This window comes from Sus scrofa, chromosome 5 (assembly GCF_054392235.1).
Source record: "Sus scrofa isolate SSC_HxYL_T2T_F1_AM1 chromosome 5, Sscrofa_HxYL_maternal_Yorkshire_Landrace_v2.0, whole genome shotgun sequence".
NCBI classification, from domain to species: Eukaryota; Metazoa; Chordata; class Mammalia; order Artiodactyla; family Suidae; genus Sus; species Sus scrofa.
Genome location: NC_139387.1, coordinates 67012593 through 67039572, shown reverse-complemented (window position 1 = coordinate 67039572; position 26980 = coordinate 67012593). Strand labels below are relative to the sequence as shown.

Here is a 26980-nt window from a genome sequence, read left to right as displayed (position 1 = left end):
TTTTGACTGTAAAGGAAAAACTTTCAGCTTTCCACCTTTGAAAGATATTAGCTGTGGGTCTGTCATACATAGCTCTCATTATGCTGAGGTATGTATGTTCCCTCTACACCCACTTGAGAGTTAATCATGAAAAGATGTTGAATTTTGTCAAATGCTTTTTCTGCACCTACTGAGATGATCATGATTTTTATCCTTCATTTTGTTAATGGTTAATGTACTGAATCATACTGATTGATTCACATATACTAAATCATCCTTGTATCCCTGGAATAAATCCCACTTGATTCATGGTATATGATCCTTTTAATGTACTACCAAATTTGGGTTGCTAGCATTTTGTTAAGGATTTCTGAATTTATATTTGTTAGGAATACTGGCCTGTAATTTTCTTTTCTTGTAAACCTCTTGTTTGGTTTTGGTATCAGACAAAGCTAGTCACATAAAATGAGTTTGTGAGTGTTCCCTCCTCTTCTCTTTTTTTGGGAGACTTTGAGGACTGGTATTAATTATTTTTCAAATGTTTGGTTAGCAAAGCTGTCTGGTCACAAAAAGCAGTATTTCATTCTCTTTTAAGGCTGAAAAATATTCCATTTTATATAGATATATACCAAATTTTTTATCCATCTAACCATCAATGGACACTTGGTTTGTTTCCATATCTTGGCTATTGTAAATATTGTTGAAATGAACAGCATCTTTTCAAGTTAGGTATTTCTGTTTTCTTCATCTACCTAGAAGTGGAACGGCTGGATAATATGGTAGATCTTTTTTAATTTTTTGAGGAACCTACAAACTATTTTCCACAGCGGCTGCATCAATTTACATTCCCACCGACAGTACACAAGAGTTTTCTTTTCTCCACATCCTCATCAGGATTTATTTCTTGTCTTTTTGATAGAAGCCATTCTAACAGATGTGAGGTGATAATTTTCCAATTTTCTTCTTGCAATTGACTTCTAATTTCATATACTACTGCAGTCAAATAAGATATCTGTTATGACTTCAACCTTCTTAAATTTATTAAGATTTGTTTTGTGGCCTAACATACAATCTATCTGCAAAATGTTCCATGTGTGCTTTAGAAAAATGTGTATTCTAGAGTTCCCATTGTGGCTCAGCAGTAATGAATCCAAACAGTATCCATGAAAATGTGTGTTCAGTCCCCGGCCTCGCTCAGTGGGCTAATGATCCGGCGTTGCTACGAGCTAAGATGTAGGTCGTAGACATGGCTTGGATCCCACGTTGCTGTGGCTCTAGCGTAGGCCAGCAGTTGCAGCTCCAATTCAACCCCTGGCCTGGGAACTTCTGTATGCCACAAGTGTGGCCCTAAAAAAAAAAAAAAAAAAAAAAAAAAAAAAAAAAAAAAAAAAAAAAAAGAATGAGTATTCTGGTGCTGTTGGATAGAAATGTTTTTCAAAGTCTCTTAAGTCCACCTGGTCTAACATATAGTTTAAGTCCAATGTTTGATGATTGATTTTCGCCTGGGTGATTTATCCATTATTCAAAGTGATGTACTGAAGTCCCTACTATTATTATATTGCTGTCTATTACTCCCTCCAGGCCTGTTAATATTTTTGTCATATGTGTAGATGCTCTTGTGTTGGGTATATAAACAACAAGTTACATCTTCTTCTTAGACTGACCCCATTATCATTATATAATGACCTTCTTTCTCTCTTGTTACAGCCTGCAACTTAGTCTATTCTGTCTGATATAAATATAGCTCCTCGGCTTTCTTTTGGTTTCTATTCACACAGAAAACATTTTTCCATCCTTTTACTTTGTTTCAAAGCATGTGTTTCCTTAAAGCTGAAGTGAGTCTCTTGCAGACAACATACAGTAAGTCTTGTGTTTTTATCCATTCAGCCACTCTTATGTTTTCACTGGAGAATTTAATCCATTTCCACATAATTCGATTATGGATAGATATAGGCTTCCTACTGCCATCTTGTTGTTTTCCAGCTATTCTGTATTTCAAGTGTTCCCTTCTTTTCTTTCTCTCTGTGATCTGATAATTTTTCTACTAATCATTTGTGTGTCTATGATAGGTTTTTGCTTCTGATTACTGTGAGGGTTACATAAGATATCTAGCCCAGGAGAACTCAGCACAGAGGGAGCAGTCAGAATTGCTCATCTCCCAGTCATTCCTTGAAAGAGTTCTATTTTTATACTTTAAAAGCTGCTGTCTAATGGTCAGGCTTCTAACCTTAGCAGATGTTCAAAGGTTAACTGCAATCCTCCTCAGAGAGCAGGGAAGCCAACAGATACCATCTCTGCCTTGTCTCTCTAGTCTTCTCCAAACCTCCAATATCTTCACAGAATCAGCTTCTACACACACCTGTTACTCCATTTTTCATGGATGCCACTCAAAGGATGGGCCCCTGGCTCTGAAAGTCAACAAAGCTTGCATTCAAAAGTCCTACAATATAAGAGGATTGCTTCAAACAATAAAACAGCTCTGAATGGGTATATGAGGAACCTTTTCCATAGCTATATACCTGGATCCACTGCAAAAGGCAAAAGGCAAAAAAAAAAAAAAAAAAAAAAGCCTATCTCCAAGATTCTCCCTAAAAGGTCCCAAACTATAAAACTATATACTTTCCTAGCTGCTGCTTGGGGATCTGACTTCCAATCAGCCTGCATCAAAGTGCTGACTGTGATCCTCCTCTGTGGAACACTTGACAATTAAACTAGTAGGAGCAAGAAGAACAAAGAAAGCAGCTTGGACAATCATAAAGGTTTGTGAGACAACCAAGAGCTTGGGCCAAGCTGATTGCTAAGGTTCATATCCTACACAAGACTACAATGACAAGACTGGGAGAGGTAGCTGTTTTATTTAAAGCACAGAAACCAACACAGAGAGTCAAGGAAAATGAAGAAACAGAGGAATATTTTTCAAACAAAGACTCCAGAAACAGGCCTTAATGACACAAAGATATAGAATTTATGTGATAAAAAGTTCAAAAGAACAATCATAAATATGCTCACCAAGGTCCAAAGAACAATGCATGAAAAAAGTGAAAATTTCAACAACAAAAGCAATAAAAGTAAAAATAGAAAATAGAAGAAAGTACTAAACAGAAATCAGAAATGAAGAATGCAACAACTGAACTCAAAAACTTCAACAGAGGGGTACAAAAGAACACTAGATCAAGCAGAAGAATCAGCAGACTCAAGGACAAGGCAGTAGAATTCATGCAATCAGAGAAGCAAAAATTAAAAAAAATAATAAAAGAAAATGACAACAGTTTTAAGGACACCATTAGGTGGACTACTACTTGCATAACTGTCCCAGAAGTAGAGGACAGAAAGTACCAGAAAGCTCATTCCAAAATAACGGCTGAAAATTTCCCTAACCTGGGGAAATAAACAGACAGCCAGTTCCAGGAAGTCCAGAAAGTTACAAATAAGATGAATCCAAAAGGATCCATACCAAGGCACACTATAATTAAAACGTCTGAAGTTAAAGACAAAGAGACACTCTTGAAAGTAGAAAGAGGAAAGAAAAAAAAAACTTGTTTCACACAAGGGAATCCCCATAAGACTATCAGTAGATTTTTCTGCAGAAACCTTGCGGATAAGAAGGGAGTGACATGATACAGTCAAAGAGCTGAAAGAAAAACAACTGCCAACCTAGAATACTCTACCCAGCAGAGCTGTCCTTCAGAATGGAAGGAGAAATAAAGAGTTTTCCATACAAGCAAAAGCTGAAGAAGTTCATCACCACTGTATTAGCCTTATAAGAAATGTTAAAGGGCTTTCTTCAAGCTGAAACAAAAGAGTGCTAATTAGTTACAGGAAAACATACGAAAGAAAGTATAAGCCTCACTGGTAAAGAAAGGTAAATATATGGTTAAATTCAGAGTACTCTAATGTAATGGTGATGAGCAAATCACTTATAGTTATGAAGGTTAAAAGCAAAAGTAGTAAAAATAACTACGCAATAATGTATTCATGGGTACACAGGGTAAAAAGAGATATACTGTGAGATCACAATCATTAAATATAGAGAGGACAATGTAAAACTTAAGTATGCATTCAAAGTTAAGTTGTTATAAAATATATAATAACCTTGAATGGGATTTTACACCTTGAAACTTTTACATTTGTTTATGTGAAATTAGAACAAAGTGGTGTTCAAAGTAGTTTTAATAACTTTACTTTGCTCTTCTATTTTCACATGTTAAAAAATACGGTACCTTCCTTTCTAAGCTCAGCTCTTCCTCTGACATCCTTATCTTTCCTTCCCCTTTTGTTCTTTGATTTTCCCTGCTGTGTACTCTATTTTGATGCTACTATTCTATTCAACTTTATTTCTACTCTATATTACCTGTCCTGGTAGAGAACTCTAGCAGGTCTGTTTGGAGAATTCTCTGGAGCCAGACTGCTCTATCCATCTTTACCATGGACACACTGTACTTGCCTGATATTGGAGTGAGCAACCCCAAACCTCTTATTTCAGCTTCTGCTCTTCATATAATCCACCACACTATCTAGCAAATAGTTAAGGCTATTTTGGACATCCTCTGCTTTTAAGCTGAATGAAATTCCCCACTCACTCTCTCGACTTAGTCTTGCACAGACAGTAATATGATGGAGGTCTTGTGGCTGTTAGAGGTCTGCCCTTACCTGCTTTTACTTCTGGATGCCTGAGGTTAATTTTATGGTATGTCTTCAGATTTGCTATCTAGTTTAATTGGTTTTTGTGTGGGTATCCCAAAAGAACCAAAGAACCACAATATGGCCATATTCACTCCCTGGTAGCCCTCTCAAAGCCAAATCTGAAGTTCAAACAGCAATTATGTCTTCATACTCATCATATGCTTACTAATTTTTAAATACTTATTTCTAATTATTTTTAAACCATCCTTCTGTAAGTCATTTCATCCTTCTTATGCAACAAGGCAAAAAATTCTCTAACTCCATAATTTTTAAAAGTTTATTTAGGAGTTCCCGTCGTGGCGCAGTGGTTAACGAATCCGACTAGGAACCATGAGGTAGCGGGTTCGGTCCCTGCCCTTGCTCAGTGGGTTGACGATCCGGCGTTGCCATGAGCTGTGGTGTAGGTTGCAGACGCGGCTCGGATCCCGCGTTGCTGTGGCTCTGGCGTAGGCCGGTGGCTACAGCTCCGATTCAACCCCTAGCCTGGGAACCTCCATATGCCGCGGGAGCGGCCCAAGAAATAGCAACAACAACAACAACAAAAGACAAAAGACAAAAAAAAAAAAAAAAAAAAAAAGGTTTATTTAAATAAATTCTTTAAATCTTCCCTGGTTTTCAACACTTATAAATGCTTCCTCATTCATGGTTCAGATTAAAAATTTTTATTCTTTGAAAAATTCTTTGAACTACCTAAGGCTCCCAGTTTCTGTGTTTTTAAAATCTGAACCTGGTCCAAGTAGAAATTTCGTGTTTATACATCAACTTTGTCTTCCATGAATACTGGGTGTAGCACACACGCAGTTAAGTTTTCTCCTAGTCCAGGATCAGTAAACTAGTCCACTGGCTCAAATAAAGCTTTACTGGAATACAGCCATGTCCATTTCCTTATGTGTGTGTGTATATGCCTCTCTCTCTCTCTCTCTCTCACACACACACACACACACACTGGAATGCAGCCATGTCCATTTCCTTATGTGTGTGTGTATATGTCTCTCTCTCTCTCTCTCTCACACACACACACACACACACATATAGCTTATGTATAGCTTCTTCCATGTCAAATAGCAGAGGTAAGTAGCTGCAAGAAAGATATGTCCCACAAAGCCTAAAATATTTACAGTATGGCCCTTTACATAAAAGGTTGGCCAGCCAGTCCTGGTCTACAGATTTATCAAATAAACTTCTACAAACAGTGCATGGGGGGGCTTTGTGGGTAATTCTGAATAAATCTCTGCTGTATTAGGTGTCCAGACATTACAGAATGTTTTGCAAGCCTGGCTCCTCAGGAACTAAAATGCTAGTAGTACTCCCAATCCTTGTGTTAACCAAAATTCCTCACACATTTCCAAACGCTCTGGGAAAGAATGGAAATACTATCCCTGGTCGAGAACCCCTGACGAAACTAAATTACCTCAGAGTAAAGAAGGAGAAAGCGCAGCCCATAAATTCTAAATGCTACCAAGATAGATAAGTGTAGTTATCTTTTTAAAAAGAAAACTACAAGTCTATTCTCCATCCACTTTGACAATCAGCCTAAAATATGCTAATTTCTTCTTAATAAAATTAGCATAATTTGTTTACTACATCAAGATATCACAGTGTTAACCTAACGTTTAAAAATAAATTTTTAGGAGTTCCCGTCGTGGCGCAGTGGTTAACGAATCCGACTAGGAACCATGAGGTTGCGGATTCGATTCCTGCCCTTGCTCAGTGGGTTAAGGATCTGGCGTTGCTGTGAGCTGTGGTGTAGGTCGCAAACGCGGCTCGGATCCTGTGTTGCTGTGGCTCTGGCGTGGGCTGGCGTCTATAGCTTCAATTAGACCCCTAGCCTGGGAACCTCCATATGCTGTGGGAACAGCCCAAGAAATGGCAAATAAATAAATAAATAAATAAATAAATTTTCAAGGCAATCTTACCGATTTGTTCCATCCAGATTTGATTTGTGGATGAAATTAAGTTTTGCATCTGCCCAATAAAGCTTCCGTTCCTCATAATCTAAAGTCAGTCCATTTGGCCAGTATATTTCAGTGTTTATTATAATGAAGCGACTTGAACCATCCATTCCAGCACGTTCTATCTTTGGTACTTCTCCCCAGTCTGTCCAGTACATGAACCTAAAAATCATAAGAAAAATAAACTCATGACATAAGCAGGTTAACAGCCAAGTATCTTAAAACTGTTACTATGGGAGGAAAAGGAGGGGAAGGGAAGGGGGGAGGGGAAGAAAATAATTTCAGATAAATCATAACCAAAAACTTCCCAAATTTGATTTAAAAAATATTAGCCCAACATCCATCAAGTTTAATAAACTCCAAGTATGACTGACACAGAGATACACAACTATACATATCAGTTCAACAAACTGTTGAAAGACAAAGAAATCTTGAGTACACTAAGAGAAAAACTCATCACTTACAAAGAAACCATAACATAACTAAGAGCTGATTTTTCATCAGAACTGACAGCAGAAAGAAGTAGGATAACATACTGGAAGTACTAAAAGAAAAATGTCAACCAAGAATCTTACATACAGTAAAACTATCTTTCAAAAATGAAGGTGAAATAAAGAGATTCCCAGATAAGCGAAGTGAAAGAATTTGCAGTGTGTAGAACTACGTTACAAGAGATATCAGGCAGAAAAGAAGTGACCCAGATGTTAACTCAAATCCACATGAAGAAGCAAACAGATAATTTTGTAGGTAATTATAAAAGGCAGTCATGGTGCAGCAGAAACAAATCCACCTAGGAACCATGAGGTTGCAGGTTCGATCCCTGGCCTCACTAAGTGGGTTAAGGATCCAACGTGGCCATGAGCTGTGGTGTAGGTCGAAGACGCAGCTGGGGTCTGGTGTTGCTGCAGCTGTGGTGTAGGCTGGCAGCTGTCTAGATCCAATTCAACCCTTAGCCTGGGAACATCCATCTGCCACAAGTACGGCCCTAAAAAGCTAAAAAAAAAAAAAAAAAAAGAAAGAAAGAAAGGAAGAAAAAAAAAAAGCAGTACAAATACATTTTTCCCTTTTCTTCTCTTAATGGATTAAAAACTGCACAGAAAGTAATTACAAAATTGTATTATTAGGGAGTTCCTGGGTGGCTCAGCAGGTTAAGAATCTGGCATTGTCACCTCAGTGGCTCAGGTTCAATCCCTAGCCCAGTAACTTCCACATGCCATGGATATGGCCAAAAAATTGAATTATTAGGCTTATAACATATAAAGGTGTAATATTTAGTAACACTAAGGAAAGCAAAAGGGAAGCAACATTAAGGCAAGTGACAGCAGAAGTTAAAGCCACAGAAGAAATAAAAAGCACTAGAAATCGTAAATATGCAGGTTAACACAAAAGACTTATCCATTTTTTCCTCAGTTGTTCCCTTAGCTTCTTTAAAAAAACACAAGACTTTCTAGTCCCCACAATGTCTTATTCATACAATAACCACTTACAAAATACAGTAGGAAAATGGAAAAGGAAAAACACAGATCAATGCTGGAAAAAAGTTTCTATTTAATAAAATAACATTAATTTTTGGCATGGCCTAAGTAAATAAATGAATAAAAATTAAATTAAAAAGCTATTTTTAAAAGGAGAGCAGTTCCTGCTGTGGCACAGAAGGTTAAGGATCTGGTATTGTCTCTTCAGCAGCACAGGTTCAATCCCCAGCCCAGTGCAGTGGGTTAAGGATCTGTCATTGCCACAGCTGCAACTGTGGCTCAGATTCAATCTCTAGCCCAGGAACTTCCATGTGCCATGGGTGTAGCTGGAAAAAAACGAGAGAGAGAGAGACTGCCAGAGGACAAAGTCAACAAATATTTGAGAAGGAAAAATGGACAGGACTTGGCTATGGGTAAGGGAAGAGCAGAAACTGGGGGTAATTTCTAGGTTTCTGGACAAAAAGCGATGCCTTAAAAGACATAAATACTAATACACATCAAAATACCCAACTATTAAAATAAAAGGTATTCATCCACATACCACCTAGTGGTATGAATGTCATATTTGAAACATCACTGCACAAGAGAATTATTCTTTTGTTGAAACTACCCATTTGTAAGTTATGTAATTTATAATTACAAGTCCTATAAGTGTGAAAAGCCTGGGTTATAAAAAAGTATAGCAGGGATTTAGAGCACAGATACCAGAGGTGGGCTGCTCAGGTCTGCCACTTCCCAGACATGGAATCTATAAAGCAAGTCACTTTACCTCTCTGTCCCTCATATTCCTTATAATATGAGGCTTTAAAACAGATCTATTTCATAGGGTTTTTGAGAGTTAAAGCAGTTACTATATACAAAGGACTCACAATCCCTACATATGGCTATTGTTGTTTATGTCATAAATCCCTTGTTTATAGCATCTCACTTTAGCATGAAGGCCAAAATCATTAACATAAGCTTTAAGTCTCTACTATCTGGCTCCTACCCATCTCTTCAGCTTCAATTAATGCCACTATTCACTTTGCTTATTATATGCCAGGTACCACACTCCCTGGCAGTACAGGGCTTTCCCTCTACACATTATCTCCCTCTTTCAGAGTTCGGCTTAGGTAGTGTTTCCTCTAAAAGAGGTCTTCCCTTAAGGCCCAAACTAGACTATACAGTCCCTTGCAAGCTCTCAGAGTACCTTATAGCATTACAATTATAGTTGATTGTTTGGTTAATGTTTACTCTTTATTACCTCTTCTACATTTATGTTTTATGCAATATCTGGATTAAGATGAGATTTTTATAAAGTAAATAAAGGATAAATTTCCCATTTTCTGATTTGGTTTAGTATTCCTTTTGCTGAAGCATTCTTAATAAGGCTATTACATGGGAGAGTGCTTGTCTACAACAGCCAGCAGAAAAGAAATAATATATTTGAAGAACAACTTGGCAGAGAAACTGACTAGAGATTTCCAATGATCACAGACTGAATTTGGTGGTAGCATTTCCCTATGAAGTTTGACATGCTAATTTCATGTCTCAGTTGGCTAAATGCCAACTGTTCAAAGATCATTCTATCAGTGAATATTTTCATAATGTTCTAGTGAATAACTTACCTCTGATTTATATATTTCATAGTTTAAAATAATTTGGAACAAATTTATGATAAGAATATTAGATCTCTCACCAAGAGTTTTAAAAAGAAAGCAATTAGCCAATGACATAATTTTACAGTTCCCAGCTTGAAATCAACTCAAGCATCATTTTGTTCTTTTACTATTGTGCGATCCAAATCCAATGTCTTCCTAGTCTAATTTTCTTTTTTTAATTGAAATATAATTGACATATAACATCATGTCAGTTTAAGATACACAATATATTGGTTTGATAGATTTATATATTGAAATATGATTACCACCACAGCATTAGCAAACGCCTCTACCACATCACATAATTATCATTTCTTTTCTGTAGTAGGGATAATTAAGATCTAGTCTTTTTTTTTTGGCTTTTTTAGGCTTTTTTTTTGGCTTTTTGCCTTTTCTAGGGCCACTCCAGCGGCATATGGAGGTTCCCAGGCTAGGGGTCTAATCGGAGCTGTAGCCACCAGCCTACGCCAGAGCCACAGCAACATGGGATTCAAGCCTCGTCTGCGACCTACACCACAGCTCACGGCAACGCCGGATCCTTAACCCACTAAGCAAGGCCAGGGATCCAACTGCAACCTCATGGTTTCTAGTCGGATTCATTAACCACTGCACCATAACAGGAACTCCTAAGTTCTAGTCTTTTAACAACTTTGAAGTTTATAATATAGTACTCCTGACTATAACCACTATCTTGTGATTAACTTATCTACTAGTTCTAAGTTTGTCCACTTAAACAATATATCCTCAGTTCCATTACCAACTTCTGGTAACCACCATTCTACTGTTTTGATAAGTTCAGCTTTTTTAGATTCCACACCTAAGTGATATTATACAGTATTTGTCTTTAATATCATTTATCTCATTTAACATAATGACCTTAAGGTCCATATATATTGCCACAAAAGGCAGATTTCCTTCTTTCTCAATGGCTAATATTCCACTGTGTTCTGTGTATACTTCTTTAACATTCATCAGCTGAGGAACACTTAAGCTATTTCTCTAACTTGGCTATTGTGAACACAGAAGTACATGTATCTTTCCAAACTCCTGTTTTCATTTCCTATGGTATACAGCTGATCTTGAACAAGAGAAGCTGGAACTGAGTTGTCCACATACAGGCAGATTTTATTTTTTCCAATAATAAATACTACAGTACCACATAATCCATGGTCAGTTAAATTCTGGATGTGGAACCCCGGATATAGAGCAACCATGTATACATGAAGAGCAGGTTATAAGCTACAAGCAGATTTTTAAGTGTACGGAAGTTCGGCACTCCAACCCATTTTGTTCAATGTTCAACTGTATATTCAAAAGTGAAATTGCTAAATCATATGGCACTTCTTTTTTTTTTTTTTTTTTTTTTGCTTTTTAGGGTTGCACCTGAGGCATATGAGGTTTCCAGACTACCAGAGCTACAGCTGCTGGCCTACACCACAGCCACAGCAAAGGAAGATCCAAGCCGAGTCTGCGACCTATACCACAGCTCACAGCAACACTAGATCCTTAACCCACTGAGTGAGGCCAGGGATCGAACTCGCAACCTCATGGTTCCTAGTTGGATTAATTTCTGCTGCGCCACAACAGGAACTCGAGCAATTCTTTTTTTAAATTTCTGAGGAACTTTCATACTGGTTTCCATAGTAACTGAGCCAATTTACACGCCCATCAAAGGTGTACAAGGATTCCCTTATCTCTACATCCTCACCAACACTTGCCTCCTGTCTTCTTGATGATAACCATTCTCATAGATGGGAGATGATATCTCACTGGAGTTTGCTCTGCATTTCCCCAATGATTAGTGTTGTGGAGTATCTTTTCATGTACCTAATGGCCATTTAGATGTCTTCTTTTGAAAACAATTTAATGCCTCTGCTCATTTTTTTAATTGTTTTTAACTAGTTGTGTGAGTTCTCTATATATTTTGGATAGTAATCTTTATCTGATATATGGAGTGCAAATATTTTCTCTCATTTTGTAGGGTTTTTTGTTTGTTTCCTTTGCTATACAGAAACTTTTCAGTTTGATGTAGGTCCACTTATTTTTGTTTTGTTTTGTTTTGTTTTGTTTTTTTGTAGGCCAGCCTACAGCACAGCCACAGCAACAGCAACACGGGATCCGGGCCGCATGTGTGACCTACACCATAGCTCATGGCAATGCTGGATCCTTAACCCACCGAGTGAGGCCAGGGATCGAACCCGCAACCTCACGGTTCCTAGTTGGATTCCTTTCCACTGCGCCACATCAGGAACTCCTAGTTTTGCTTTTATTGCTTCTTCTGGTCTAAATTTTTTCACTTTTATCTGAGTCCTTTCACTATTTTGGATCTCCATAAGTAGCACAAAAAAAAAAAAAAAAGGTGGGAAGATAAGCTGATTATCTGTGTCTATCTTTTCCCAATCAGGTATTATACCCATAAATTAACTGCTCCATTGAGAAGCAGCCTTATGCATAAGGTCAAAGAACAACCTAAAAATGGCAAAGAGAATCATGTAGAAGCTTTCTTCAAAAAAAAACCCCTGAAATTTAAACTCTATCTGTACCAAAATAAACAATTTCTCAGACTTTCTTTAGTTGTTAAATGCATACAGTATGTGACAACTCAGAAGCACATTTACCATAAAGTATAAGCAAACTTCAGGATTCTTCTTATAGGCTCCTTCCAATATTGCATTCTTAGGTTTGTACAAGTAGTCATCATTTTGCACAGTTCCAATATGTATGAACTTCAGTTACCACAGTTTAGTTAAATAACCAGTCCCCCACAACACAAATTTTAGTTATCAAAATATATGAACTCTATGTGCACAAAGCACAAATTTTACTGCCAGTTCCACAAATCACTATGTAAATGACAGATGTGTTTGATCATCAGTAACCATTGTTCTTTCAAAGTCTATGATTGGGCCCCACCCACCTGTTTTTCAGCTCATACACAGAGAGCAAAGTATCTATCTGTTGTTGCCTCCTTGTACAGATAAAACCATATAACATTTTATGAAAATGAACTGTCAAATGGAATTGGCCAAGAAAGATGAAAATTCAGCAAAGAAATAAAAAGTGATAATATGGGAAGTAAAATCTGAATTGAAAATAAATGGAGTTACAGAAGAAATAGCTGACTATGGGAATGTTGACACCATTGCCATTCAAGACTCTGGATAGATACACAACCAGGAGAACACAGTCAAGACTAATTTATCAACTTCAGTGAGGAAAGTAGCTGTGACAACAAGGATAAAGACATTTCAGAATGAGGCCAGCAAAAAAATTTCACACTGAATGAACTGAGATAATTTACAACACTGAAAACACAAAGGATGAAGCATTTTGAAAGCTTAATCCAAACATAAAATGGAATATTTGCTTCATATAGTAAGTTATACAATGAGAAGACAGCAGCACACTCTGCTCAAACCACTTTTAATATTTCTAATAATTCATAGTATATAAATATTAGTTTTACTATTTCTTCCATTTCCCTACACTTTTATATCAGACAGTAATAATTTTTTTTTTTCTCTTTTTGCCTTTTCTAGGGCCACTCCTGCGGCATATGGAGGTTCCCAGGCTAAGGGCTGAATCGGAGATACAGCCGCCGGCCTACACCACAGCCACAGCAACACCGGGTCCTTAACCCACTGAGCAAGGCCAGGGATCAAACCCACAACCTCATGGTTCCTAGTCGGATTCGTTAACCACTGCACCACAACGGAAACTCCCAGACAGTAGTAATTTTTAATGTTATGACAATTTTAAACATCACAAAACAACTGTACTTTATATACTGATCATTAAGATTGCTTTGAAGGCGTTCCCATTGTGGCACAGTGGTTAACGAATCCAACTAGGAACCATGAGGTTGCGGGTTCGATCCCTGCCCTTGCTCAGTGGGTTAAGGATCTGGCGTTGCCATGAGCTGTGGTGTAGGTTGCAGACACGGCTCAGATCCCGCATTGCTGTGGCTCTGGCGTAGGCTTGGCAGGTACAGCTCTGATTAGACCCCTAGCCTGGGAACCTCCATATGCAGCGGGAGCAGCCCAAGAAATGGCAAAAAAAAAAAAAAAAAAAAAAAAAAGGATTGCTTTGAATAGTTTTGGCTTTGCATGGTATTAAACATTTTAGTATTTGTCAAATTTTTCTCTACAGTAGAAACATTTTTTTGGATTATTCATTATTTAATTTTCACCAATGCAGTTCAATGTAACTTCACTAATACTAAGCACCTACCAAGTGACAAACATTCCTTGAAGTGTGATCTTGGTGTTCAAAGAGTTTTCAGAAAAGACAGTTTTCAAGTATTATAGCAAGGGGTGTAAGAGAGGTAACTGTGATCCCAAGTATTCCGAAAGCAACAAATGAGGGGCTATGAGTCCAACCAGAGATAATGACACCTGAGTAGAGCCCTGAAGGAGGAGCAGGCTTGCTCATAGGAAGTTGGAAGGACAAAATATTGCACTGTGTATAAAAGGAACTACATGCACTCCAATATTATTACAGCATAAAAGGAAAGGTTTGAGATCAGGCTGGAAAAGAAAGGGATAAAGTCTCACAGCGTCTTATATCTGTATTCAAGAGCTTAAGCTTAACACTGTAGATACTGGGAAACCATTGATAAGGTGGATGGTTTGGAGGGGAGGGAGGACATGGTCTAAGTTGGATCATTTTGGGAGGAGGGATGACATGGTCAAACTTGTACATTTTATATAGATCACAGTGGTAGCGTACTGGATTTAAAAGAAGAAAAATACAGATACTAGTTACAAATCTATTTCAAATTTCCCAAGTGAAAAAGGATGAGGTGTGGAGTTCCCTTGTGGTGCAGTAGGTTAAGGATCTGGTATTGTTACAGCAGCAGCTCGGGTCACTGCTGTGGCGCAGGTTCAATCCCTGGCTCTTGAACTCCTACGTGCCATATGGGCATGGACAAAAAAAAGAATGAGGTGGTAACTAAAGCAAATGGACAATGGCAGTAGAACAAAACAACAGAAATATTCATATATATAAAGAGCTTAGGGCCTTTCTACAGGACTAGCCTAACTTCTTAGTTTTATCTCCTAGAACCCCCTACCTTCAATCCTATAGTTACAGCCCCAAGTTGACAAATAGGTTTTTTTCCCATTAACAGCCAACCATTAGTGACTTTTGGTATCTGTTCATAAAGACTGTGAAGTCTAGTCAGAGCTGTGAGGGGAAGAAACTCAGTGATTTTTTTAGTTAATGGCTTCTGCCAAGAACCTGGGGGAAGAGTGTTATGAGCAGACTTGCATTTGACTCTAAACACAGCGACTACATACTCTTTCCAAAAGGCATCACGAAGTTTCCTGTGCCTACCTTTTTAAAAATTATCTTGCTTTAAAAATTTTTTTCTTACAGTTTATTTACAATGTTATGTCAATTTCTGCTGTACAGCAAAGTGACACAGTCATACTTACATATACATTTTTTCTCATATTATATTCTTGTGCTTAATGTTTTTGCACATACCATTTTACTCTATCCTAATTTAAAATGCTCATAATCACTACCAATAATTAACTCATGAAATTGCAGCCATCGCATATTAACTTCTACTCAGCTAGCTATTCCACAGTAAATAATCATAAAATTAAACAAAATTTAAGAGGCAGCTATTTCCAGGAACTGAAAATAAGGCAGCACAAGACCACAAACCAAGGGACAAGGGAAACTCACTGGGTGAGCTCCAAAGTCACCTGAACTCAACTTGGTAACAACTCACCAACCAAAGAGTGGAAAGCCAAAAGTGAAGTTAGGAACACTGACCTCACTAAGCTTTAAGGAGTGAGAATTTGGGGGGAAAGACTAGAACCTGTAGGGAGAAAAGTTAGTTACACTGAGAGAAAGTTACATTGGGAGAAAGTTATACTGAGCAATGGGGCTGGGGGGGTGGTGGTTCAGGGATCCCATGGGTCCTTGGACTAAGAACCCACTGTGCATGCATAATTTCCTCAAGGATTATCAGATTGAGAACAGAACCAAAATGCCAGAAGTCAAGCAATGCAGGTGGTCTTAAATGTTCTGTCAGGCCAGAGTAAAAAGTCTCAAGACCACCATTTAGCTGAGACACCTCAAAGGACTGAATATAGACCATACCGAGGGCAGTGGTTCTCAAAGTGTGGTTCAAAGACCCCTGGAGATCTTAGGAATCCTTTCAGGAGGTCTGCAGGGTCAAAACTATTTTCAGAATATTGCTAAGTCTTATGTATTTATTTGGCCTTTCTCCCATTCATTCTGGAGTTTTTCATGGCTACATGAGTTGTGGCGATGACTTCACCCTGGTGGCTCATGGAATGTCTAGTTGTCTATTACATTTTCTATAAGTTTCTAAGGCAGCAGGTTTTGGATATAACTATGTTCACAGATTATCTCAATTTATTCTCAGCACTCCTGCACTCTTACCAGCTACCTTTGATTATACCTGCTATAATCTCTGTGCCTCATTATCATATAAAAATGTGTTATTTTTGAAGTCCTGAAATTTTCCTTGTGTCCAAAGCAAAAACACATCAAGGAGTAAATAAATCATTTTGTTTTATAATATTCTTAATGTTAAAATTTTCTTTTAAACTTTTATATTTTGAAATTTACTAATAATGTTCTAGCTTAAAAGAAAATTTACTTTTATCTGTTTGGCATTTAAGAATGGATCACTGGCCAAAAGGGTGAGATTAAAAAACTTCTTCAACCCATAGCTATAATGCTTATATATGCTAAATTATGATACTGATCTATTAGAGAGCAAGTTCTCTGACTCGCAGAAGGGAGCAGTCCAAGACCCTGAGCAAAACTATAAATGAAAAACAAAGTATTACAAAAGCAAACTTTATACTAGCTTATCTTATTGTGAACAGTATTTGGTTCTGGTAAAGTTGAGGCATTATCTTGAGTCCAATCATTCAGAGTTTAAAGAAAAAGGAATTGCAAAGTTTAAATGTAAATATGAACTCATTAAAAGCCAAATGATGTTTATTACAGCTTTGCAGCTGGAGAAACTCATACAACAATTGAGACCAATAAAGCTTTCTCCAGTTAACATTACTGAATTCCTCCTCAGTGAAAAGTTGATAAAAGAAATTACAGCATCACCAATTTTCAAAGATACAGTAAAACGACATTTTAAATTAAGCTGCAAACATGAAGACAGAAGTTAATGTCATCTAAGAATCTGTGCTTTTGCCTTACACATGACTAAAAGCTACAGGTGAGGCCAGACGTACTGTTTAGCTTGTTCTTCGGTTCTTGTTAGTCAGTACCAACTAATCACCAAAGAAGATTCGTCTATGTGAATGCTTGGAACAATAAATAAGTGGTGCTGAAATATTCAAAATGTTAAATAACTTTTTTGAATTGCAGAGATTACCCTGAACTACCTACCTATGTTGATATTTACACTGATGATCCAAAAGCAAGGGTGGATAAAACTGGTGGCACCTTAATATAAATGAAGGGAGTGGCAACCAGCTGTGCTTATTCACTGTATTTATTCTTCATCACATACAAAAGAAAAGTCTGTCTCAATGAACACTGATACTGGTAAGGCAGAAAAATTATTAATTTCATTAGATTTTGACCTTAGATTACACATTTAAAGTTCTGTATGACAAAATGGGATCTACAGAGAAAATAATTCTGCTGCATATGAAAGTATAATGGTTGTCTTGAGAAAAAGCACTTGGCCAACTGAGCTAGCTGCTTTTTTTTCATGGAACACCATATTTACTTTTTAAAAAAATGAATGACAAGCTATGGTTAGTAAAACATATCAGGCAGATACTTTCTCAGAAATACATGAAATGACCTTATCACTCAATTTGTTGCCAATGACAAAATCTGAGCTTTCTACATTCAACCTATTGTAGCACATTATACATACTTGACAAAGGACTTACACCTGCAATGCATGAAGAACTCCTAAAATTCAACAGAAGACAAATTACTCCCCTCCCCAAACCCCACTTTATCACACCATTCAAGAAAGTTGTAATGGTAGAATACATACATTTATCAAAACCCATCAAGCTATAAACACTAAAATATACATATTTCTGCATATAAATTACATCTCAATAAAGTTGCTTAAACACAAATAAGAAACAAAAGACTATTTTTTAAGTTAATACAAAGGAAACTTCTTTTCTGCAGAAGTCTTTCCTAGCTTGCCTAAACAAAGTAGAGTTACACCTTTGGGCTCGTGTAGCTTACTTTGCCATGCTATAATACTTATCATAATTTGTAGATAAATTATAAATAACTCATAGGGCTGACCATAAGTAATTTGCACACTATCAAAATGGATACAGCAATAGTCTCTTTGTCCTTTTGGTATAATTTACAATTGCCACTAAGCTTGTCTAAGGAAGCACTAAACTTGTTAAAAACTCAGTGTCTAGTTTATGATGTAATAAAAAGTTGTTACAAAAGAACTACTTAGCTCAAGAAGAATTTTAGTAATAAATAAAATTATACACATTTCACTGTTCATCAAAGCTAACAGACAACCCTTCCATTATTCAACCCTAAGAAATATACCAAGTCATGTTACTTCAAGGAATAGAAAAAGGCTTCAACTACAACAAATGAAACAAACATTTGTCAGATAAGAATGTGATAAAAGATGTTTTTGTCGTGGCTCAGCAGTTAGAGAACCTGACTAGTATCCATGAGGATGCAGGTTCGATCCCTGGCCTCGCTCAGTGGGTTGCGGATCTGGCATTGCCATGAGCTGTGGTATAGGTCACAGGCATGACTCGGAATCTGCATTGCTGTGGCTCTGGCACAGGCCAGCAGCTACAGCTCCAACTGGACCCCTAGCCTGGGACCCTCCATATGTCAAGGGTGTGGCCCTAAAAAGCCAAAAAAAAAAAAAAAAAGAGAGAGAATGTGATAAAAATTCAGAATTTTTAAATAAAGCTTGCTGGTATTTTCATTTGTTCAAATATTTAATATTTAAAGTAATAAATTTCATCTATAAATACTAAACATTTCTATTGTTATTTAACTTTTAAGTTAAAAACTCATTACAAAGTTAATACAGAAAACAAAAAGAAAGCAGCAGAAAAAGATATATTTTTGAAGTTACCAAGATACTATTTAATTTCTTTTAATGTACTGAGCATCTACTAGGAGCTACTAAGCATCGTGTTTGGCATAGGAATATGAAAATAACCAACAAAATAGTTCCCATTGTGGCTCAGCAGAAACGAACCCAACTAGTATCCATAAGGATGCAGGTTCAATCCCTGGCCCTGAACAGTGGGTTAAGGATCTGGCATTGCCGCAAGCTTTGGTGTAGTTTGCAGATGCAGCTTGGATCTGGCATTGCTGTGGCTGTGGCACAGGCCGGCAGCTGTAGTTCTGATTTGACCCCTATCCTGGGAACTTCCATATGCATCACCTATAACCCTAAAAAAAAAAAAAAAAAAAAAAAATCAAAAATTAAACAAAACTACTATCCTTATGAAACTTGCAATCTAGACAGTGACAAATATATCAAGAGAGGTAAGAACAGTGTGCTACAAGAGTACAGGGAACTGATATCCAATCAAGCCGGTGAATTTAAGAATTTTCAATAAAAGCTCATCAGAAGAAGTAATACTTTTATTTAGGCAGTTGCCAAAATGGGAAACAGTATTCCAGGAAGAAAACAGAGCCTATGCAAAGGACATAAGAAGTCATGACAAGAAAAAGCACGATTAGGACATTAGAGCCGCAGTATATAGCGTACCGTTGGGGGACACAAGGCAACAAAAGAAGTCCCATGGATGGGACCTATCCTGTTCTGCTAAGAAGCTTAGACTGCACAGCCTGTGAGGGATAAGTTACTTAAGACTGTAAGCAGAAAAGTGGTTAAGATTATTCTTTTACAAATCACTGTTGATAACACCAAGGGACTGGCTAGAGGGGGAGGAAATTAGAGAAAGAAAATGAAGACACAAAACTTCTGAAATATTCAAAATATCAAATTGAGGGATGGATCAACATGGAAGAAGAAAGACAAAGGACAGACTAGGATGGCTCCTAAGATTTGGCAAATGTGAACAGTCCATATTGATGGGATATAGACAAAGTTTAAGGGGTAACATGCCAAGTTCAGATAAGGATGAAATGAGCATACTGACCTCATTGTTTTTCCTTCTCATATCCAAAGAACCAGCCAAAAGAGTAACCAAAAAATAGTGTAAAAATTAAGGAAGAGTTAGACAGAAAAGGTAAATAAAATAATAAGGATGTTAATAGTCAATGAAGTTGGACTATAGTAACAGAGCAAAAAAAAAAAAAAAAAAAAAAAATGCTTCATAAGAAACCAAGCAACTTCAAAGGATAAGTAATGTCATGCCACATTCTAAGAACATAACGTGACACACCTAAGGTAAAAAAATCTAACTATGTAAAAAGCCACCAGTTCCTCAAAAACATTTTCTTGCCATGAAATTTGTTATGACACAATTTCTAAAATCACACCCATTATTAATTAAACTGGGAAAAATCCAGTGAAAAAATTCTGGCCTATGAAGAGTGAAGATTGTCATGCAAAATTCACATATCCTTCCTCTTCCTGATCCCTGAACCAGTTTGGTCTTACATTAGTTAGTAGATTAGGTTTTTAAGTGAAGAGGATGTTGGAGAATTCAAGGATATTTCCTGATAGAACACTGTTTTCCCTCTATTTAATTGTGTGTGTTAGTATCTTATTTTAACAGTATATGGTGATTATCAGAAGATAAAGAAAGCATTCATTTTAGATTATTTGTTTTTACAGAGCATATACAGTAACCAAATAAAAAAGATTCTACTATAGAGACAGGAAAGAACACGGGTTCTATTAAATAGAATCCTTGCTCTGACAATATGCATCATAATGGAATTCCGCATGTATAAACTGATTATCCTGGAGAAAAATGATCCTTTAAGCACCCAGTCTAGTTGACTAATTTAATAGAGTTTCTGGACACAATACAAAGAATATATTTAATTCAGAAACAACACTGGTAGAATACCAACGGAAGATAAAGCTTATAAACCTGAGATAAATAACAGACTAAATTTAATTCCCTACTCTCATCAAAGAAAATGCTAACTACAGCAATTTTGCCAAACTGCTGGTAACTATACTCTTTCTGAAGAAATCTTAAGTGATACATTTTGAGCTCCTCTAATAAAAATGATATGTGCAATTCCACTCTCCTCCTTCTAGACACTCATAAATATCCTGATTCTTCAGGACAGTTCAAATGTCACCACACCTTGGTGGAGGCATTTCCTGACGACTCAAACCCTCTCTCCTCTGGGCTCCTGCGCTTTGTACATCTCAAATACATATGATATCAGGACAGTTTCCATGTTTACCACCCCTCTAGATTCTAAGTCCTTATGTTATTTATCACTGTATTCTCCTATCCTAAAACCATCTAATATAATGGCAAGCATATTTATAGTCAGCACTGAAGTGTTTTAATAATGATCTGCGCTCACCTGCTCTTGGGCCATTTTATATGTGGCTCTTATTACAGGGACCATATCCTTGAAAAACACAGGTAGAGGGAGTTCCTACTGTGATGAAATGAGTTAAGAAACTGACTGCATCAGCTCAGGTGACTGCAGAGTTGCAGGTTCGATACCCAGCCCAGCAAGGTGGGTTAAAGGATCCAGCGTTGCCACAGCTGAGGCATAGGTCATAACTGCAGCTCGGATTCAACCCAGGGCCCAGAAACTTCCAAATGCTGCAGGTGCGGCCAAAAAAAAAAAAAAAACCAAACACAAGCAGAATTTTATTTTAATGAATATCATTATTCTACTACACTCCAGTTACAAGTTATTTGTTATTCCTTGAATATGCAATGCCATGAGAGAGTCTGGCACAAAGCATTCCTGCTGACTAAAAGCTAATACCCATTTTCACACCTTGTCCCTCTGGCCAGCAACTGCTCAGCTAAAGAGCACCAACCTGCAATAGCCTCCTGAGTAAAACTGATTACTCTCTCCTTTGTGTGCCCACTGTATAGATTTTCCATAGCAACACTCATAAAGGTTTATTATACATTATTTCCCTAAGCTTAAAACTGACTTATACATAATAAATCTACATAATTAGTCTCTATTCTATAACACTTTACTACTAGTTGACAAGAACATCCCATCATTCAAACCTAAAAACTATATGTATGGCTTCATTGACTTTTTTTAAACTTCATTGACTTCTCTCTGGTGAAGAGAATAAAGGTAAAATTTCAGTTGTGCCTTCTGAGGGCTTCAATTACAGGCCTGATATTTTATAGGAATCCCAAAACTCGTTTTTGAGGAGAATCTTGCCCTTGCCTCAGTCCATATCTCCAGCTTACCTGACCTGCTCTTACTGAACTGCATTTTGCTCTAATGCTACAGGGACAAAAGCCAAATAAATGCATCACTGGTGATATTATAAAGGTGTTGTTCACTACTTTATATAGCAGCTTCCTTATGAGGGCTAATGGGAGTAGAAAATGATTTCACTAATAGGAGTAAAGATGATTTCTCAGTGAACAGCATTCCTCTTATAATTCATATTTTTTTTTTTTTGTCTTTTCTAGGGCCGCTCCCGCCACATATGGAGGTTCCCAGGCTAGGGGTTGAATCAGAGCTGTAGCCGCCGGCCTACGCCAGAGCCACAGCAACATGAGATCCAAGCTCGTCTGCAACCTATGCCACAGCCCGCGGCAACGCCGGGTCCTTAACCCACTGAGCAAGGGCAGGGATCAAACCCGCAACCTCATGGTTCCTAGTCGGATTCATTAACCACGGCGCCACGACGGGAACTCCCTAATTCATATTTTCTGCTTTAGATTGGCTTCTAGATAATTCCTAAGACTCATTCCAGTTACAAAATCATATTTCTACTAACTGCCTTCTTTTTTATCTACTATCATACTCCATCTTCTCAACAGAAAGGAAAAAAAATACAGTATTCAATGATAGCAAAGATAGGGATAAATCCTATGACCATTCTCTTACAAAATGTTCTGTCATGGACACTTGGAATTTTTAAGGGGGTATCCAGCATCTAAACTACCTTCCTTTGAAGAATCCTCCACCTTATGAGGCAGAACCACTACCTGAACTAAAAAAACTGAAAACACCAGGTATTTGCTTTCTTAACCTAGCTTGCAACTGGGACTGGAGCATAAGAATCTGGGTTTTACCAGTCAGAAAAATCATGGAAGGAGGCAGCAAAGGCAGGAAAGGAGGAAGTAACAGCTGCTGCAGCAGCAAGAACCACAAACAATCCATTCTAGTGGGGATAATTGCAAGGGCTAATTAAATCCAGTTTAAGTTAACTCATCCTTCTTGAATCCAGTTTTATAAGGGAGCACTGGCAGCAGTTTAAGGAGTATCTACTGCCTCATGCCAGTGAGAGAGTACAAATAGTAGTGAACATGCCACCTAACAAACAGTGCCTTCATGATCCAGGTCTGTGGCATGATTTGCAGTACTGTTCCTGGCTACAGATTCCAAGTCTAGTCCTTCTACCATTTAGGAAATCTAAGAGTAACCCAACATTCTCTTTAAAAATACTTCTCCTGGAGTTCCCGTCATGGCGCAGCGGTTAACGAATCCGACTAGGAACCATGAGGTTGCAGGTTCGATCCCTGCCCTTGCTCAGTGGGTTAACGATCCGGCGTTGCCGTGAGCTGTGGTGTAGGTCGCAGATGCGGCTTGGATCCCGCGTTGCTGTGGCTCTGGCGTAGGCTGGCAGCTACAGCTCCAATGAGACCCCCCTAGCCTGGGAACCTCCATATGCCGCGGGAGTGGCCCAAGAAATGGCAAAAAGACAAAAAAAAAAATAACTTCCCCTGTTTTAAATTAGAGGGATTTCTATTGCTTAAAACTATGAGCACTAATACACATTTTTAGATCTAAACACTGTCACTTAAAAGTTTAAACAAATTCACTTCAACTCTTGTCCCAATGTCTCATGTCTTAGAACTTCCACCACCTCCACTAACTTACAAACGGCATTGTTTCACAAATCTCACAGCTCTTCCCTCAATCTACCATGACTCCTCTATTTAACGGCCAATGTCAGCATTAGTGGGAATGACTGGCAGAAAACTGTCAGGCAAATCACATCCTGAACCTTCCATCTGTACACTTATCTAAAACAGTGCCTTGATGAAAACTGATAATAAAGAGAACAATTTGTGACAGACAGAAAAGCCAATTTAACATTAAAATATGATACTTATGTCACAATAAACAATGAAACAATGAGGTATAAAAGAAAATTCAACCTAACCTTTTTCTTCACATTTTTTAGGGCCAAGTTTGCAGCATATGGAGGTTCCCAGGCAAGGAGTCGAATCGAAACTGCAGTTGCCAGCCTACACCACAGCCACAAAAACACCAGATCTGGGCCATGTCTTCTTCGACCTACACCACAGCTCACAGCAATGATGGATTCTTAACCCACTGAGCGAGGAAGTCAGAGATCAAACCCACATCCTCCAGGATCCTAGTCGGGTTCGTTACCACTCAGCCACGAGGGAAACTCCCTCAACTTAACTTTTTATAACTCCAAAATCCAATAATCATCAATACATAATGAATATTCAGCAACTACATCATTAACAGTTACGCTATGGCCTGAATGCTCTCCCCCTCCTAGTCCTTAGGATCATATGTTGAAATCCTAACTTCCAAGGTGATGTTATTAGGAGGTATGGCCTCTGGGTGATTAGGTCCTGAAGCTAGAGCCCTTGTGAATGGGATTAATGCCCTTATTAAAAAGTCCCCAGAGAGCTCCCCCGCCCCTTCTACTGTGTGAGTTACAGTGAAAAAGATGACTAGGAAGCAGACCCTCACCAAACACCAAACCTGCTGGCACCTTGATCTTGAACTTCCTAACCTCTGGAACCATGAGAAATAAATTTCTGTTGTTTAAGCCACCAGTTATGCGGTTACAGAGGCCCAGACTAATTAATACAAGTTATCTTAGGCACAATGATTTTTGGATTGTGCACCACTTCTCCACGCAAACACACCAATAGTAAAAACAACAAGAACATTAATGTTAATACCAACACCAGCAACAACAGCATGAAATATCTAATGCATAAATTTTTAACGCTGGTAGTATAATTTGAGAATAACCTGAGAACTCATTAAAAATATCAGTAACTTGGTTTCCTACATCAGAGATTCTGATTAAATTGCTGCGGGCTGGGACTCAGGCCTCAATACAGTCTAAAAGCTCCCAAAGGAATTCTAGTGCACTTAGACAGGGTTTAGAAATAGTAAAGAGAAATGTGACTTTTTCAAGCAGCTGGATATCCACAGCATTCTGTTCTTGTACAGGTGGTATTAATCTGTTTAAATCATTAACCAGCTAACCCTGAATATCAGCTAGTAATTAGCCCCAAGTGGCACTCAGTCCTTACACTGCAGAAGACGATATACGGGAACAAAGTACCACATAAATTCTTATCCAAACAATGGCCTTCCATATTTCCTTCCAAAGTTTTGTAAGTTAAGAAATGGAATTTTGAAGGTTCACCATTACTGTTTAAAATTTACTAAGAATAAATATACAAAGATCTGTGAGATTAAAATGAATTTTCAAATTTCTTCTAAAATTTTCCTTTTTTTCTTTTTTTTTTTTTTGTCTTTTTGCCTTTTCTTGGGCTGCTTTCCACGGCATATGGAGATTCCCAGGACAGGGGTCCAATCGGAGCTGTAGCCCGCCAGCCTACCCCAGAGAAAACAGCAACTTGGGATCCGAGCCTCGTCTGCAACCTACACCACAGCTCACAGCAACGCCGGATCCTTAACCCACTGAGCAAGGCCAGGGATCCAACCTGCAACCTCATGGTTCCTAGTCGGATTCGTTAACCACTGAGCCATGACAGGAACTCCTAAAATTTTTCGACTTTTGACATTCAATTCTTTATATCTATAACAGCGACCCTTTACTGGAGGTTTTAATTTGCTATTCATTCAATATATGACAGAAGAGTCTCATTTTACTTGAGATATGAATAAACAGAACATAATAAAGAATATCGCTAAAAAGCTTATGTCTTCAGTTTAGAAGATGGTGTCAAAATGATAAAAGAGGGGTTGATGGGTTACCTAGAAATTTTCATCAAAATCTATATAAGATTTCCCATCGTGGCTCAGTGGAAATGAATTTGACTACTATCCATGAGGACACAGGTTCAATCCCCAGCCTTGCTCAGTGGGTTAGGATCCTGCGTTGTTGTTTTGCTGTGGTATAGGTCACAGACTCGGCTCAGATCTGGCGGATCTGTGGCTGTAGCACAGGCCAGCAGCTACTGCTCCAATTTGACCCCTAGCCTGGGAACCTCCACATGCAGAGAGTGTGGCCCTAAAAAAAAAAAGAAAAAAAATTGAAAAATTCAAAAAGACCAAAAAAATGGATAATGTAAGTAGTACAGTTACTTTGACACTGCGTTACTTTGGTTGACTTGCATCTACACTTAGCGATGCCAAATAAAAAGTGTGAAAAGATCACAAAACTAATGTTTTTTTCTAAATATTTACAAATTTTTATTTTTATTTATTTACTTATTTATTTAGGCTTTTCAGGACCACACTAGAGGCATATGGAAGTTCCCAGGCTAGGGGTCCAATTCTGCCGACCTATGCCACAGCCACAGCCACAGTCATGCGAGATCCAAGCCACATCTGCCACCTACACCACAGCTCACAGCAACACCAGATCCTTAACTCACTAAGCAAGGCCAGGGATCCAACATGCATCCTCATGGATACTAGTCTGATTCGTTTCCACTGCGCCACAATGGGAACTCCCTAAATATTTATAAATTTTTTAACTTTTTCCTTCCAGCAGGTCCAGTCCAGTAAGATCAATATTTTAAAAGCTGTCATGATTTAAACAAAACTGCAATACTCAAAAAACAATTGGTAATTCTGAATTTTCGCCTGGGAAAACTGGTACCCTTTAAGAGTTTAAACACTCCAGGAAATAAAAGCCATCATGTATTACTTTCTTTTTCAAATCCACATAAATCAGCAGGAAAAGGCTGGTCATCTTACTCCGATCCCTACAGTAGGTAGACATGCTCCAAAAAAACACCTCTTCTTTTATGCATGGGGGGGTGGATCTTTAATATTCTTTGACAAAATTAGCGACTCAGTTCCTGCCCAAGACTCCAAGAGTCAGAGTGAAATAGTACTAAGACGATCTCCAGTCTTCTGATACTGGTATTAATTTTAG

The 26980-nt window shown here is 37.9% G+C and overlaps 1 protein-coding gene and 1 long non-coding RNA gene across 2 annotated transcripts in view; one reads left to right on the top strand and one right to left on the bottom strand.

The window, feature by feature from the left end:
- LRP6 (LDL receptor related protein 6) overlaps positions 1-26980 on the bottom strand; it is a 170011-nt gene that overhangs the window by 90871 nt on the left and 52160 nt on the right. The window contains exon 3 of the mRNA XM_021092344.2: positions 6579-6776. Within this exon, the coding sequence (XP_020948003.2) occupies positions 6579-6776 (198 nt within the window). The remainder of the gene's footprint in view (positions 1-6578; positions 6777-26980) is intronic.
- Positions 11609-19178, top strand: LOC146403407 (uncharacterized). The gene is made up of 3 exons (XR_014803826.1): positions 11609-13291; positions 13766-18421; positions 18981-19178. It is a non-coding gene; the product is annotated as an uncharacterized LOC146403407 (long non-coding RNA).